This window comes from Salminus brasiliensis, unplaced genomic scaffold (assembly GCF_030463535.1).
Source record: "Salminus brasiliensis unplaced genomic scaffold, fSalBra1.hap2 scaffold_113, whole genome shotgun sequence".
NCBI lineage: Eukaryota > Metazoa > Chordata > Actinopteri > Characiformes > Bryconidae > Salminus > Salminus brasiliensis.
In genome coordinates, this window is record NW_027326646.1 from 7,230 (window position 1) to 24,126 (window position 16,897).

Sequence of the window (16,897 nt, forward strand, 5' to 3'; positions counted from 1 at the left end):
ACTAGTGTTTCCCAGTCCACTGGTAGACCTGTGGACTTGGAGAAGGAAAGAGAGAACCCATTTTGGGGTCTCTCTGCCAAAGAGCCATGCTCGAACCCTGAGCATGGACAATCCCGCGGCCTGTGTAGATTAAAAAAAAACAACATGAACGAGTCTCAGTAATGTTATGAGGGCAATCAGAAAGAGTTTCCTCACTTTACAGGCCAAGGCCTCTTGGACCCCCATGAACTACAGTGGCATCAGTAGGGAATCAAACCTGCAACCTCCTGATGAAGGGATCAATTCTTGCAGTAATGCAGTACAACCTCAGTGCATCACATCCCGCCTCGAACATCCAGACACTCAGACCCTCACAAGGCAACTTTGTGTAATGGTCAAGACTGGCCACAAGGGGTCAGTAAACACATAGCAAACAGCACCGGCTGTTTTTAGTGGAGAGGTCCCGAACCTGATTAAGGAGTAGTGCGGGTCAACACCTATGGTTGTATCTGTTCACAAAGTAACCACCACCAATTAAGGCTTGGATGGAGCACCACCATCATTCCAGAAAATGGTGCCAACTTAAAGCCGCTGAAGACATTCATTAGAAGTGTCCACAAACATCTGGACATGTTCTGATCTCAACATATCTGATCATGCAGATCTTCATTTGCACTTTAAACTGCATGAACGAGCACTGAGATAAATCTGTATCTCAAAAGAAATGAAAGTCAAAGACTGGCTATAAGCATCTTCAGTGTTTATTATTATTAATAATATTAATAATAAACTGAGATTGTAGGAAAGAATGATTTTAAAGGAGTAGGAACAGAAATGTATGTAAATGATTAGGACTTACATTCTCAATAACAAACGTCCAGTCTTTATCCTCAAACTCCTCGGCATGGGGGTCCTGCAAAATGCAAATATTAATTAGTAGCGGTATGCTGGTGGCCTGAAGTTGGGGACACCGCTTGAATATCTTTGTTTCTCAACATAACAAAACATCTGAAAATTCGATCTTCGTGTGATAAATACTGAGAGAACCCCCCCCCCCCCCCCTATTTATTACTCCTTCTAATGTGTAGAATTAGACTCAGTTTAGAAGATCTGCTGCAGATGATCAGAACATGGTTGGAGAGGATTATTCTGGAGGAGTCTGGGGTCTGATTTAAACCTCAGACGTTTAGTCTGGTCAGATCTTGATTGATGGTTGAAGTGAGGGGTGAAGAAGATCACCATGGCCAGATCCAGAGAGCTCTCTGAGGCCTTCAGAAAGAAGGGTGGAGATGCAGAGGAGTCTGGAAAGGGGCTTACAAAGAAAGTGGAACAGCTGACCAACACTACCATCATGTTGAGTACGGCATTAACCATCAGAAAGAGACCGACCACACACACACACGACTCTAGGAAACTAAAGGGGGAAATACCAGCCTTTACTCTGCATTCCATTTAAAATGGGAGGTCAGATTTCCCGAGTTCCGAGTGGGACATTTCAACTGGAATGCCTCCACAAGATTTCCTATTCGAGAAGACTGTTCGAGAAGAGAAGTTCAAAATCCAAGAGGGCTGCACTGTGCATAGCAGTGATACAGTTTATTAGCACTTCTACCTATTACATTTCTATTAACTGTATTTTTAGAAATGATGATTACAAACTTCTTCGTTTCCTCAGTTGTGAGAGTTAAATTTGATCACCTCCATCCCTCAGTGTTGATCACATGAAGATCCAGAAGATTGGGCCTTCATGGGGTTTCCTAAGTGTTTTCCTCATGACTGTACAGTGCGACTGTGAACCTACCTTAAACAGAGTGACCGTGATCTCCACGTTCTCAGGAACAGGCCACACCACCACTCCCCTGTAGGGGTTTTTGATTCCCGGCTGCCAGCTGTGAGACTGAGGACAGAAGCAAACACACAACACTGATCAGTAAAACCTAAACCCCAACACACGCCGGTCTGATCACTGATCGGATCCATTTCTGTGATGCTTACAGCAAAGGTCACTGTGTTCATCATTAGAACATCTCCAAAGTTCTCCTCGCTCATGGAGTCTAGTATTATTTAGAGTTCTCCTCAGATCAACACCTGGTTTGGTGGTAAATCAGGGCTTAATGATGGTAAATCAGGTGAGCTGCTGGACTGGGGGGCGTCCAGAAGAACCCTGGAGGAACCAAGCTCTGTTCTTCAGACTAGATCACTGACAAGATCTCACTACTTTCTTCAGAATGAGAAGCTCTTGTTTCTCCTTTTTACTGGATGAGATCTGAAGCTTCTACAGTAAAAACTCTCTCACCTCTTTTAGAATATGGGATTAGGGGTGTAAACCCCCTCTGAACTGGGCTGTATATTAGATATATTCGATATTTGCTTCTTTATGTTTGTAAAAGGTGCCTTAAGCTAAAGTGCAGTGAGGGTTTCCTCAAAAACAAGGCTCCACTTACAAAGCCCCTCAGTCCTGACACACTTCACACACACCGTAAATCTGTCTGGGGGGGTGGAACTGAAGCTGCAGAGCATGCACTGCTGAGACTTTCCTTCAGCTGTGTCTGATTCTTACCACCAGGGGGCAACAAAGAGCTGGCATTACACTGCATGATTACACCGCTGCCACATTTGGAAACTTAAACGGGAGTCCTCCCAAAAGCAGCCAGAAACTTCAGCTGTGTACTGGAGCTACACTACATGTCCAAATGTTTATGGACACCTCTTCTGCTTTGCTGCCAGTCGGATACTAGAATGTTGGCACTCTAGCTGAGGCTACTTTGTGCCAACCGGGAGCCTTCAGACATCATAAAAGATGGAGTAACCCATCCCTGAAGAAGCCCTGTCAATAAGATCCACATAAAGTGCAATAAACAGAATAGAGCACAGGGGGCGATATGGCCTCTATTGTTTCACTGCACCATGCAATGAAGTGGGTTCTACTGTAATTGGACCTTGGAGTGAAAACGGTCAAAGAAGCCAATTAAAGTCAATTAACTGCTTAATAAAAAAAAACAGCACCTTGGAGGATTTCCGTCGACTCCTGCGTGTCCACACAACCACCAGTTTGTCCGGTTGCCTAAGAAAACAAAAAAAACAGGAAAGCAAAACATCAGAACCAAAAGAATGAAAGGGTGATTCAGCAGAAGGATATCTGGGTCAGAGCTCCGCTGCACTGGACTGAGCTCACTCTCTCTGATGTTTGGTCTGGACGTACTCTGGTTCAGCGCTGGCTTGGAAAGAACCTGCTCACACTGAACATCAACACGTCAACATCCCCCTGATCTACACCAGCTCGGTTTAGGTCTCTGTGGGGTTTCACAGGTCTGACCACTGGCAGAATATGAAAATTCACTCACTGTGCAGCAATTACCACTGGTGTTTTGAGGTTGAGGTGAAATTTAAATGTGGGCGTGTTCACAGCATAAGCCACGCCTCTCCCTGCCCACATTACAGGAAGCATGCAGGGGATGGATTGACAGACGTTGAGAGGAGGCAGAGAGGTGGACTGAATATGATGAGAGACAGACAGACAGACAGACAGACAGACAGACAGACAGACAGAGAGAGAGAGAGAGAGAGAGAGAGAGAGACAGACAGAGAGAGAGAGAGAGACACACACACACACACACTAACAATAACATTGGAGAGAGAATAAGAGAGCGAGCGAGTGTTACTGTAAACGTGAGCCTTGGAGAGGAATTCAAATACAAAGTTGCCCATTGTGTCTGCATGCTCATGACCACCATCTCTCTCTCACACACACACACACACACACACACAGTAAAAGTTTCGTGAGATTTCTGAGCTGCACAAACCCTCCCTCAGAAACTCCCAGAATGCTTCTCTCTGTCTGAATCTTTCATTTGTTTAACTTCTTGTTACCTCCTCCTCCTCCTCCTCCTCCTCCTCCTCTTAACCCCCCGCCTCCCCCCGCTCTGTAGAGCTCTCTAAACTAATAAATAAACACATGAAGCTAAACTCTCTGCTGACATGAAGAGTGCGCGGGAACCCCTCCCCTCCACCCTGTGCATCAGTCAGGGAGAACCGGTGTGTGTGTGTGTGTGTGTGTGTGTGTGTGTGTGTGTGTGTGTGTGTCCACAGAACCGACACAGACTGATCCTCTGGGACCGCTCGGCAGGACCAGCGCACGTTTGTTTTTCTTCAGGTTTGATGAAACGAGGCCGAGCAGGAAGGTTTTCAGACAGAGCTGTGCCAAGCAGCAGGCCCTGGGGAGAAGCACACTGTGTGTGTGTGTGTGTGTGTGTGTGTGTGTGTGTGTGTGTGTGTGTGTGTGTGTGTGCGCGAGTGAGTATGAATACCTAAGCAGGTACAGCTGATTATTCACAATTTCAATATCCAAACAGAACGCCATCAACACACTCTCTGGCCACTTTATCAGAAACACCTACATTGCGTTTCCACCCGCTGGCCACTTTATTAGACACGCCTACCCTGTAGCGCCACTCACTGGGAACACTGGGTAATTAGCCATTAGCGTTCCGAAGAAACGGTTTACGGTTCTGTTGTTAATGAGGTTCCGTTCTTAGGGTTCTCTGTAAAAAGAAACGGAGCAGTTCTGCAGCTCAAGGTCTGGCTGTTTAAAGGTGGGCGTGTGAAACAGCAGGGCTGGTTGTGATGATGATGATGATGATGGTGATGACGATGGTCAGCGCTGCTCAGCAGGCTGACGTTTCCCAATCGCTTCCCAAAAGATTCAAGCTTTACCGGATTACAGTCCACGCTTTGTACGAATCGAGGGCGTGGTCAACAGTTTCTGACTGCGGTGTATTGGTACAGACTAGGAATGACTGGGGCTAAACTCCTCCTGAGAGACGTAGGGACGTAGGAGCTCAGTCTCCGGTCGGGAACGCCCTCCTGTCAGTGACCGGAATCGTGGGATCATGGAAGAGGCGGGAAAAGGAAGGAGGGAGAATCTCCAAAAAAAGACCTCCAGCAGAACCACAACCGAAACAGAAAGTCTGGAGGAAACGACGCAGCCGAAATAAACCTGGGGGTCACCAGAGAGGAAGGAGCGGCGCTGGGAGGAGACAGCAGGACATTCGACTCCTCATCCTGCGGTGAGCGTAACGACCGTGGTGACCACAGAGGAGCATCACCTCTGGCTCCTCGCCCTACGCCCAGCTCCTCATCTCTGACGGACAGTGCCCGCAACTTCGAGAGCTGGTCTTCAGTTCAACAGCTACTGTCAACAGGCTACTCATACACTAGAAGGCTTGTGATCGGCCACACACACACACACACACACACACACACACACACACACACTTTTGAAAAGCTACTGAAATACAGAGCTCAAGAAAAGGAAACATTGACGCTGAGGTTTTCCACTGGAGAAACCAATGAATGGGTCATGTGTTTCTTTTACACACACACACACACACACACACACGTGGGGGAGTGGTGAGGAAAATGAGGAGTGTAAGGGGGAAAGAAAGTAATTTTAACGTTGGAACATTGGTGCAAGAATTTGATTGCATTCAGCAACAAGAGCGTTAGTAACATCCAGATGTTGGATTAATCACACCACCTCAAACCCCTCCTCTCCACCTAGCTCCACCATCCATCATTCTCAATGCTGGGGGGCTTTATACCCCTCTAGCCCACGCCTGGTATTATTAGGCAGCATGGTGCCGATAGCTTCATGATTATGTTGATCTGCTCCAGAGAGTCCTATTCTATTGGCAGTACTTCTTCTCTACAGGGACTAGACAAGCTGTGTGTGTGCATTTGCACATCAGTGTCAACAATGGCTGCAGCTTCAAGTAGCTGAATGTGTTTCAGTGTTCCAGGATCATGCTGGTGCTCCACGGACTGGAACAGGGAGAACGGCGTCTCCGTCATTCCCACTGCACTACGGAGCTTTGGTGGAGCTGCGGGAGAACCTCTCTCCAGAACCGTGGAACCCTACAGCCTCAGTTCCTTCAGCTTGTCTACAAATGCACACGTATAGCGGTCAATGAGGGGGCGCTCAAAGCACGGCTAGTATTTACAGCAGCCAAGTCAAATCAAATTAAATTACACTCCCCACCTGTAGGGGGAGCCCAGCAGGTAAAAATACCCATTGTGCATAACTTGTGTGCAATTGTACCCCATTTTTATCCAGTCTGAAGGGGCCAATTACACAATCCCTGTTCATGTAAACCCCCCAAACACTAGGAGGAGGGTGAACGCTAGCCTGCAGCATCGCTAGCACGGCTCCTCAGCTCCGACACAGCAGCTAACAGACGTCTGTGCCGACCAACATCAGACTAGGAGTCTGAGAGAGCCAGGCCGGTTGTGCTCTCTCTGTAGGGTCAGATCTGGTAGGGGGCTTTGTACCCTCCAGCCGTGACCAGGCATTAGGTCTGGGGGCAATAGGTTCATCTCGTTTATATGCTGATGGGTGGCTGGGATTCGAACCAGCGATTGCTGTGGCAGCGCCCAGCTGCTTCAATCTCATCAGTCCAGACTCGGACCATATCCGCCAGACAGGGCCGTCCCTCAGAGGCGCCGTTCTGTGCCAGAATCAGTGCGTTAACATTTAGTCCCCTGCTGCTGAGCGATTCTTTACCACGGTCAAAGCTACTCATGAGGATTCCTCTCTCACGGCCGCAGCGTATTCCTGAACACGCTGGAATCGTTAAAGAACCCTGTAAATCCTATGGAATTCTGGGTCTGTGCAAAAAAATAAATAAATGGGGAAAATAGCCTTTAAAACATGGGATGATGAACCACTTTTAAACAGAAGGCACGTCTTTATAGAGCTCTAATACCAAACTAATGATTCACTGGGTTCTACTTCTGTGCATATTTACTTCCCACAGAGAACCAACACTCTGGCACCGGCTCCACGGCCGGCCATGGCATGAGAATTACCAGTAAAACAGCCTGGAAAACACGTCTCCGTTCTTGAAGGTGATGAAAGCTGGAAACCTGGACAAGCGTAAGAATCTGAGACTTTACAAGAACCAAACTGTGATGTTCTAGACAATGACTGGGTCAGAACATCTCCAGAACATCAGCAAGCAGGTCTTGTGGGGTGTTCCTAGTATAAAGTGGACCTACCAGAACCTGCCAAAAGGGCTCCAAGGAAGGACAACCGGTGAACCGACGACATGGAGAACTTACAGGACGTCCTAATGGATCGAGTGCTAGATACCACAGGACACCTTCAGAGTTCCTGTGGACAGAGCAGAGCCAGCGCGTGGAGCGGAGTACACCACCGACTCTAAAGCGTGTCTGCAGTCGTGTGCAAGCTCCGTAGTTCCATCGAGTGGTTCAGAAAGGAACTGCAGCAGCGCGTGACCGAGGAGGCTCACGAACTCACAAATAGGATCTAATCTGCTAATCAGAGAAATAGCGCCCGATCTAATACATTGGTTTGAATATTAGTCGATACCGATAAAATTAGAGATGCACCAATCCGGATCAATATTAGGATCAGATATCAATCCCAATGTTAACAAAATTAGCTGGATCGGGTATCGGATAATTAGGCCGATCCATGGAACCGATCCTTTCACTGTTAATTTGTTGGCGTGAGACTGCAAATAAAACAATGACCAACAGTAATTTAGTACATTTATATCTGTGTTCATTTGTTATATTATATAAAGTAATGATTAAGTCAATCCTGATGCCTTAAGTCTCTCCCACATTTAATTTATTAATTCAGCAATGGTATCAGCCCAGTATCGGGTGTCGACCGATACGCAAAGTATGTATCGGTACTGGAACTGTAAAAGTCGTATCGGTGCATCCCTAACTAAAACAGTGCTTACTGCATTAACCAGGTTTGGCTGATGACTCTTGCATCAAACCACACACACACACACACACACACACACACACACACACACACACACACACACACACACACACACACACACACACACACACCTCTTCTAAGGCATGCTGTAATGGAAATATCCCTTTATTGAGTTTTGGAAGGGGCGATAAAACAGTTTTATTGGCTCCATTACAACAAATTAAAGTCTTCAACGCGGCGACAGAAATAGAGAGGGCGATATTAATTCACTGCTCTGCACCGGTGCCGGTGCTGTGATTGCACCCAGGGGTCCACAGGCCACCCATTCTTCTCATTAGTCCGCTCCAAACAACTGCTCAAATGTACTTTCCATATTAAAATCTAATGAAGTGTTCAAAAGCAGCGCCACAGAAGAGCCAGTTTTGGTTCCACACTCTCAGGAAGGAGACTGGTGGTCTAACGCTGCATACCTAATGCCAGGCATGGGCTAGAGGGGTATAAAGCCCCCCCAGCATTGAGCAGTGCTCTCTTGTCGCTGAATGCAATCAAATCCTCACAGCAATGCTCTTCTAAAATCTAGTAGAGAGTCTTCTTCTCTGGACAGTAGAGACAGTTACTCCAACAACAGCAGGATCAACTCTTTTTAATCCCCTTGATTTCAGAAGATACTATGAAAGAGCAGGTGTCCCAATACTTTTGTCCATATAGTGTATAATATAGAGATGCAGGTCTTAACTGTACTAACGGGTGTTTTATATTATGACTGGATACAGTGCACACGTGTCTGTGTGTGTGTGTGTGTGTGTGTGTGTATAAAGGGTGTTCTCCCAGTCTGCCTAAAACCTGCTGAGCCACAGTCCTGGCCGGGTGCTCTGCTGGGGAAAAGCCTGCCGCTGGCACCAGGAACACTCTGTAATCCAGAGGATCCCTCAGATGGAGCTCAGCTGCGGCCGAGCGCTCGGCCTAGAACGCTGAAACCACACAGAACACTACGTTCCACCTGCAGCACATCCTAGAACAGAACAGGACGTCCCATAGAATGGCGCATTCTAGGACACGCCAGTCCACAGGCACAGTCTCACAATTTCACTAGGAGAGCATCCTAGAACCGGGCACTCCACCAGCATCGTGTTCCAGAACACGTCACTGCATCAGTGGAACCTGACTCCTAGAACCTGGCACAAGAAATTCCACCAGGATTCAACAAGTGCTAGAGTTAGTAAGGTCAGGATGTTGAAGGATTCCCACCCCACCTCAATTCAGGGTCATCCTAAAGGTATTGGATGGAGCTCCACCACCATCCATCATTCCAGAGAACACAGTTCCTCCACAGCTCCTCAATGCTGGGGGGCTTTATACCCCCCCCTATTAGCCCACGCCTGGCATTAATAGGCGGCATGGTGCCGATAGGATCATCTAGTTTATCTGCTCCACTGTGTGCGAGTGTGTGCATTTGATAGATAAGAGGCGTCCACAAACATTTGGACATAGTGTATGGTTCTTAAAGAAAGCAAAAGAGGCTCTTCCATAGAGTCGCTGATCTGAATCACCCTGTTTTCTTAAGAGTGCAGTGTCCCATTACTCCAGCACTAACGTACGGGACACCGGCACCGAGTCCACGCTCTGTCTCCCTCATACAATACAAGAAGGCCCGGCGCTGTTGGGTCAGAACTTCATCGGCTGCATGTGGAATCACCCTCAGCCCATTCACCCCTCGATTCTCTGGTCCTACTGGAGACCGCCGCAGTCACTGCAGCAAAACCGCAGCCTCAGGGGTTCCACTTTCTGCAGATGGCAAAATCCACCACCAACATGGCCCCGCCCACACTCTCTAAATCCCGCCCCAAATTCCTCCAGTTTGTGTGCAGATGATAATCAACCCCACAAGCAAAACAACGTCAGTGAACAAGCCAAGTCTTATGGCTGTATCGTTACCTGCAGTTGACTGCGCTTACGCTATAGGTCCAAAAGTTTGTGGACACCCCCATTAAGAGAGGCATTCGGCTACTTTAAGCTGCACCCAGTGCCGACACAGATGTGCAAATGCACAAAGTTGCAAGTTGGGGAATTGTCAGCTGTGTGTGGATCTAAACGCCTGTGACAGTAAATGGTGTGCTGTAATGCAGCGGAATTTACTAATAAGAAGGTGTCCGCAAACTTTTGGACACATTCAATGTCTCAACATGTAAAATGCAGATGAATGTGGAGACGAACAGTCTTTCCTCACATTCCTCTTCCTCCCCCAGCGCCCCAAAGCAACAGACATCGCCACATTCCTCTCATTCCATCCCCTACACACACACACACACACACACACACACACACACACACACACACATCTGGAGCACCTCAGGCACGTGTGTGTGTGTGTGCTGCCCGGGGGTACAGCATTCAACTAAACACATGCCTTCAAAAAGCCTGGCTCATCTTTTCTGATCCATGCGTGCTAGCGTGTGTGTGTGTGTGTGTGTGTGTGTGTGTGTGTTGGCGCTCTGAACTGATACACAACAGTGCGTGTTTGTTACTGAAATCTGACTCAAGTGAAGCCGAGCCAAACCTCAGTTTCTCTGTAGTGCTGAAATACGGGTGATGAGAGCACAGTGAAACTCTCTGACGCAGACAGAGAAACTGCACCACCTAACGCAGTCTCCGGGCCAGTACCGCCACCCAAACGCAGTCTCCGGGCCAGTACCGCCACCCAAACGCAGTCTCCCAGGCCAGTACCGCCACCCAAACGCAGTCTCCCAGGCCAGTACCGCCACCCAAACGCAGTCTCCGGGCCAGTACCGCCACCCAAACCCAGTCTCCGGGCCAGTACCGCCACCTGAACACAGTCTCCCAGGCCAGTACCGCCACCTAAACAGAGTCTCCAGGGTCAGTACCACCACCACCTAAATACAGTCTCCGAGCCAGAACTGCCACCTAAACAGAAAAGAGCCAGGCTTTTTGAAGGCATGTGTTTAGTTAAATGCTGTACGCCCAGGCAGCACACACACACACACACACACACACACACACACACACACACACACACACACACACACACACACACACACACACACACACACACACACACACACACACACACACACACACACACACACTTGCCAGTTCTGCCACCTAAACACAGTCTCTGGGCCAGAACTGCCACTTAAATACAGTCTTCACATCAATACAGGCACTTAAACACAGTCTCAGTATTGATCCTGGCATTCAAATACTGTACTCGTGCCAATACTGCCCCCTAAACACGGTCTGCGTGTTGATCCTGGCACTAAAATACAGTCTCTGCATCTGAGCCGGTACAGATACTGATAGTATTGGTGTTGATACCAGCATTTAAAAACATGAGCATCAGTGCCAACACTAGCACTTAAATACAGTACGGTATTGATATTGATACTGGGACCCAATTAACCATCAGGATCAATACTGGCACTTAAATACAGTATCAGTATTGACACTGGCATCTACACACAGCATCTGTATTGATTCTCACACCCAAATACAGTATCAGCACTGATACTGGCACTTAAGTACAGTATCCAGGTCCAGTACTCAGACTCTCATTTGGTATCGGTGCCAATACTGCCACTAAAATGCGGTATCTGTATCTGAGACACTGGCATTTAAACACATTAGTGGTGCAGATACAGGCACCTAAATACTACAAATACCAATGCTACAGGTATTGATACTGGGTATGTGGATATCTGTACTTAAATACTATATAAAAATATATAATTATATAATTAAATATATAATTTAATATATATTTATTATGATGTCAATTTTAAGTCAGATCGCCCACCCCAACACTGAGCTCGCCCTTTACACTACACAGGCAAGTCCAATACAGCAATACTCAATCACACACACACACACACACACACACACACACACACACACACACACACACACACACACACACAAACTTAGCATTCCACAGCAAGAAGCAGAGTCACACATGTTACTGTGAGTCTACCAGAGTACACAGAGCGTGAGAGTATGTGTGTGTGTGTGTGTGTGTGTAAAACAGACAATAACTCACCATTTCTTTGTACATTCCACCATGAGCTCCTGATAGGACGCCACAAACTGGAATTTGGACGCATGTTTTCCCACGCGCTGCAGCCTCTTCCACACTGAAGCCATGCTTCTCTACGAGCTGACAGTTTGGGGAGACTAACGGTACTAATAATAATAATAAAAAGAAGAATAATAACAAAGCAATAGTCCAGTCCTGCCAGCGCTGCCCTCCTGATTCCTCCTCCTCCTCCTCCTCCTCGAAAAATCCAATTCAACAGTATCCGGCCCAATTCCCAGCGTTGCATACATTCATTGTTGATGCTTCAGGGGAGAAGAATTAAAATACAACAGCAGCAGGAAAGAAGCCACGACTCCAGAGAGGGATCAGTGCCATGAATGAACACACAATCACGGAGGACTGAAGAGTGGCATGGCAGAAAGGCGCTCTACATCCACAGAGGAGACGGCCAGGCGACCAACAGCAGCATGGTGTAGCCCAGGTACTCCCGAATCCGGTTCAGAGCAGCATGGCGGTCCCTTATTCCATGGGTTTCAGCATCGGAAAACCTGCAGACAGACACAACGACATTAACAACACTTGCCCTTGTTTACACCTGATCACTTCATGAGGCTACTATCTGGACTGTACAGGTATCAGATTTTAGCCACTTTTCGTTTCTATGGGCAGTTTGCAAAGTGCGCACCACGCATGCTTGGCTGAGGCAAGGAAGGAGAACTGGAGTTATGAGGGGCTTCGAGCTGATGGGACACAAAGCCAGACCCCCTTTTGCAGAGGCAGAGGTTGAGCATAACTGGACTATCAGCAGGAGCAGACGCAGTGGTGGGGTGCGGAAGGAGCGTCGCCATGCGTCACATATTCATAGTGCATAGTAATGGAGAGGAGGTGTTAGGCCGTGCTCCTTCTCCCAAACTTTTAGTCATTACATAAAAATAATAATATTTTGTTCATGCCTCAAACAAATTCAGTCAGGGGCAGGTCAATGTGGGTCAATTTCACCGTTCTTCTAGGAAAAGGTTTTTATAGCCATGCAGCCAATCACGCAAGTCCACAAGCAGCACCAGCAGCACCAGCAGCAGACAGCTTCCACACGAGCAGCAAACCGGGGCACCAAAATCCGCTTAAAGCGAACCCCCGACCACTGATTACAGGTCATACGTAGCGATGCTGCCATACGTACCCTTAAAAATCAACGCTGCTGTGACGCCCAAAGACAGCCGCAGCGCGAGGAAGCTGCATCAAGCTAGTGCGAATCCAAGATTGCCATCGCCAGGGAAACAACCTGCAGCAAGTTCAAGCAAGGTGTCCTGGCACTGGATCCCACCTGGAAGAAGCAAAACAAGAACAGATGTTTTCAGGTTACAATGCTTGAATGATGGCGAAGAATAACTGAGTTTCATTTGCGATCACGTAGCAGTCGTCTGGAGTCGGCAGACGAGCCCGTACGAGACTCATCACGGATGACGGAAAGGGCCGTTTGGTACAATTTCAACAACCACACATTCCTGCACTTCACATCCTGCACAACTTATCCATGCCAACGACACGCAGATAGGCTCCGGGCCAGCTGAGAACGCTCGACCTGCCAGAACCAACCCTGACAGTGTTCTAGATTACACAACACTATCAGACGGACTTGGCCCAGGCTGCTCTCGCCATCCACCTACATCATCAACCTGGAGATACGCATGTAGCAAAGCCTGTCTCACTGCACGGTGGAGAGGCCAGACAGAAGTCACGAGTCGTGTTTGAGTGACATCCCGAAAGAAAGTGGGGGTTTTTAGTCACTGCGGGAGTTTAGTATTATTTATAGTTCTCATACAAAACCTGGTTTTGGAAACCTGTGCTTAACACCTAAACCCTATTGGAGGTCTGTTTTTAAAAAAAATAAAAAAATAAAAAATAGCGTTGGACGTGTTTGAAAGATCTACATCTTTTTTGTTGTTGTTGTTGTTGTTGTGGAGAACCACAACCAATCAGTCGACTACACAACTGGGCCTGTGCTGGGAAGGGTGTGGAGACGGAAAGCCCAGCCCCTATAGGAGAAGGTCAGTAAACAGCAGTGAAGAATACAACACCACGAGGTGCTCCTCAAGACTAGAGAGGAACCCAACTACTGCAGGTGTGTCTATAAACACCACATCAGTCGAGCCCGAGACCTGCGGTGTTGGAAGTGCTTAAAGGCTCCACATCATCATCATCATCATTTTTGGGGGAGAACCACAACCAATCGCTTGACTGTCCTCATGTGATGTGGGAGTGGGTTGAGGGCTGAGAAGCTTCGGCAGATGTTCAAACACATCCTACAAATAGATCAACTTGGAGAAGGACTGTTTAAATATATAAACATAGACAATGTATAAATATAGACGATGCGAGAGCCCAGAGAAGAGGACAGAGGCGGTTCAGGAGATGCTCAGGACAGATATAACCCCACACCCAGAGCTTGTGGGACGGTGTTGAGAGATGTGAGGAGGAGAAGGACACTCCAACCTGTATAGGAGGTCAGTGCCCAGCAGTGAAGGAGGTGTGGAAGAACCCACACCTGGCTAGTCTCAGCCAGGTGCTCCACTGAACCCATGCCGGTGTCTGCAGGGTCGCTGAAGAAGAAGAAGAAGAAGAAGAAGAAGAAGAAGCCTGGTTAAATGGTAGGGGAGCTGACGTTGAGCTAGCTAGCTCCACAGCTCCACAACAACCTAGCTAGCTCAGCTCACACGTCTGCTTTCTGCATGACAGTTTCGAGGACCTACTCGGGACATGATCTGGGTCACTGACTCACTCGAATATTCGGCAATAGGAGGCATATCACCATCACCATCATCATCAGCAGCAGCAGCAGCAGCAGCAGCAGCAGCAGCAGCAGTCTTAGCTTAGCTTAGCACAGGCTAGCGCCTAGGTACCGCACAGTCGCCCGGACCCCGCTGTGCTGCCTCGTCTTTTGTGGGAAAAACAGAAAGAGAATCCATCACTCACCTCTTAAATTATTCAGCAGGCCGGCCTCGGTCGCAGTCTGATGTCCGGAAGGGTAGCCAGATCGGCTAGGCTAGGCTAAGCTAAGCTAAGCTAAGCTAACCACAGTCCTGCAGGCGCAGCTAGCCTGCCAGCTAACGCCACCCAGCAAAGAGGCAGGAATGCTAGAAACGCGAGGAGCTCGGCATGAAGACGAGGACCAGGAGGAGCAGAAGGGGGTGATCCGCTCTCTCGCAGCCCGGCAGGGGGCCAGCAGTGCTGCCTCTCCGTGTTCTTGGCTTTTCTAAGCGAAGCTCCGTAAAAACACACCAGCTCAACAGTCAGGTTTCCTCTCCGTCATCTTAATACATTCGCTCGGGCACGCCCACCGGCGAGCTCTGATTGGCTGGCGCCTCTCGAGGTACTTACACATTCATGAAGCGGAGTCTCCTATTGGTCAATCCACACGTCTTTCGAAGCGCCGTCGTCCCGCCTCGCCTTGACTGGCTCGGAAACATGAGTGTTGCAATGTGGACCATAGGTTTCTATCGGGCACAGCCTGTGGAAAATAAACAGCTTATGCAGGCAATTAGAAGAGCTTATCTGCTGAATTAGTGCTGGTTAAATACATAAATATATCTCATTTCATTTCATTTACACTGAAAAAAGAAATTAAATACACTAAGGTTTTAAACTGGACTTTACGTATAGCTAGATGGATGGATCACTTTATTTATCCCACGGGGAAAGTCAGTTTTTATATTTATATATCAAAAGTCTAACCATATAGGAACTGTTCATGCAGAAAAGTAAAGATGCAAAGATATGCAATTAAAATATAGGTTCATAATGCATACAAATCATTTTTAATATTTTATCAAATATATATATACATATTGCACTGAAATATTTATATATATATATATATATATTTAATGTAATTGATTTTTTATATTAAGGCCATATGTTTATGTCTGTCCTTTTTTTTTGCCCACAATGTGTCTAAGCAATTATATGCAGCACTGCTGTAATGCTGCAATTTTCTAAGGGAACATAATACAAATAAAGCATAAATAAAAAAATAAAAATAAAAAATAAAAAAGTTTTTTTTTTTATTTATAATTTATGTCTAATTTAACCCCACTTTCTACCCAATTTGGAGGGCCAATTACCCAATCCCTGTTCATGTGAACTCCCCCTAGCACGAGCAATTCTCACAACACTAAGAGGGTAAGTACTAGCCTCCGACACATTATCCAACTGCCGCTGATGCAGCATCGCCAGCTAGCCAGCGTGCTCGTCGGAAAGCGCAGCTCCCCCTCAGCTCCGACGCAACAGCGCCGATGCTGTGGGGCATGGTGTGAGGAGGAAGTGCCATTAACCCACCCACTCAGAGACTGCGCTCTCTCTGAGTCCGGCTGCTGATGGCTAGCAGCATGACCATCACACCACTAGAGGGCTATATATACATAAAGATAGATAGATAGATAATAAAAATCATTTATTCGTGAGGGGTCATAATGTTTTAACTCATCAGAGTTCATGTTAATGTGTGTGTGTGTGTGTGTGAAAGAGATCCAGCAGAAGCTTTCTGATAATCCTGGAGGTTCAGCCAAACACAGCGTCATCCGAGTCACATAAGGACTCTCTCTCTCTCTCTCTCTTAAACACAACCATTATCCACCTCTAAATCTCCTGAGACAGTGTGCTAATATCTGTCTTAAACACAACACACACACACACACACACACACACACACACACACACACACACACACACACACACACACACATGGACAGAATAAGTGTCTTTTACATCACATTTGTCCATTTTTGTGCACAAAGTTTCTGTATTTCTCTTTGTTCATTCTGGGCAAATTGTATTTTATGCATCATTTGTCCCCATTTGTCCCCTGCATTTACCTATTTGTCCCCTGCATTTTCCTATCTGTCCTCATTTGTCCGCTGCATTTTTATATTGGTCTTCATTTGTCCCCGGCATTTTCCTATCTGTCCTCATTTGTCCGCTGCATTTTTATATTGGTCTTCATTTGTCCCCGGCATTTTTCTATTTGTCCACACTTGTCTTTGTTTCTCTGTAGTATTTGTTGTTTTGTCCTTACATGTCCCCTGTAGTCTTATTTGTCCTCATTTGTCCTTTATATA

At 47.1% G+C, this 16,897-nt stretch overlaps 1 protein-coding gene across 1 annotated transcript; it reads right to left on the bottom strand.

Moving 5' to 3' along the window:
* Positions 1-793: 793 nt before the first annotated feature.
* LOC140548800 (EH domain-binding protein 1-like) lies at positions 794-15,082 on the bottom strand. Its single transcript, XM_072671958.1, has 6 exons — positions 14,757-15,082; positions 12,964-13,107; positions 11,787-12,331; positions 2,986-3,043; positions 1,781-1,876; positions 794-892 (listed from the first exon to the last, which is right to left on the bottom strand). The coding sequence occupies exons 3-6, from the start codon at positions 11,888-11,890 to the stop codon at positions 794-796; spliced, it is 357 nt and encodes a 118-aa protein (XP_072528059.1). The 5' UTR covers positions 11,891-12,331; positions 12,964-13,107; positions 14,757-15,082.
* Positions 15,083-16,897: the final 1,815 nt, after the last annotated feature.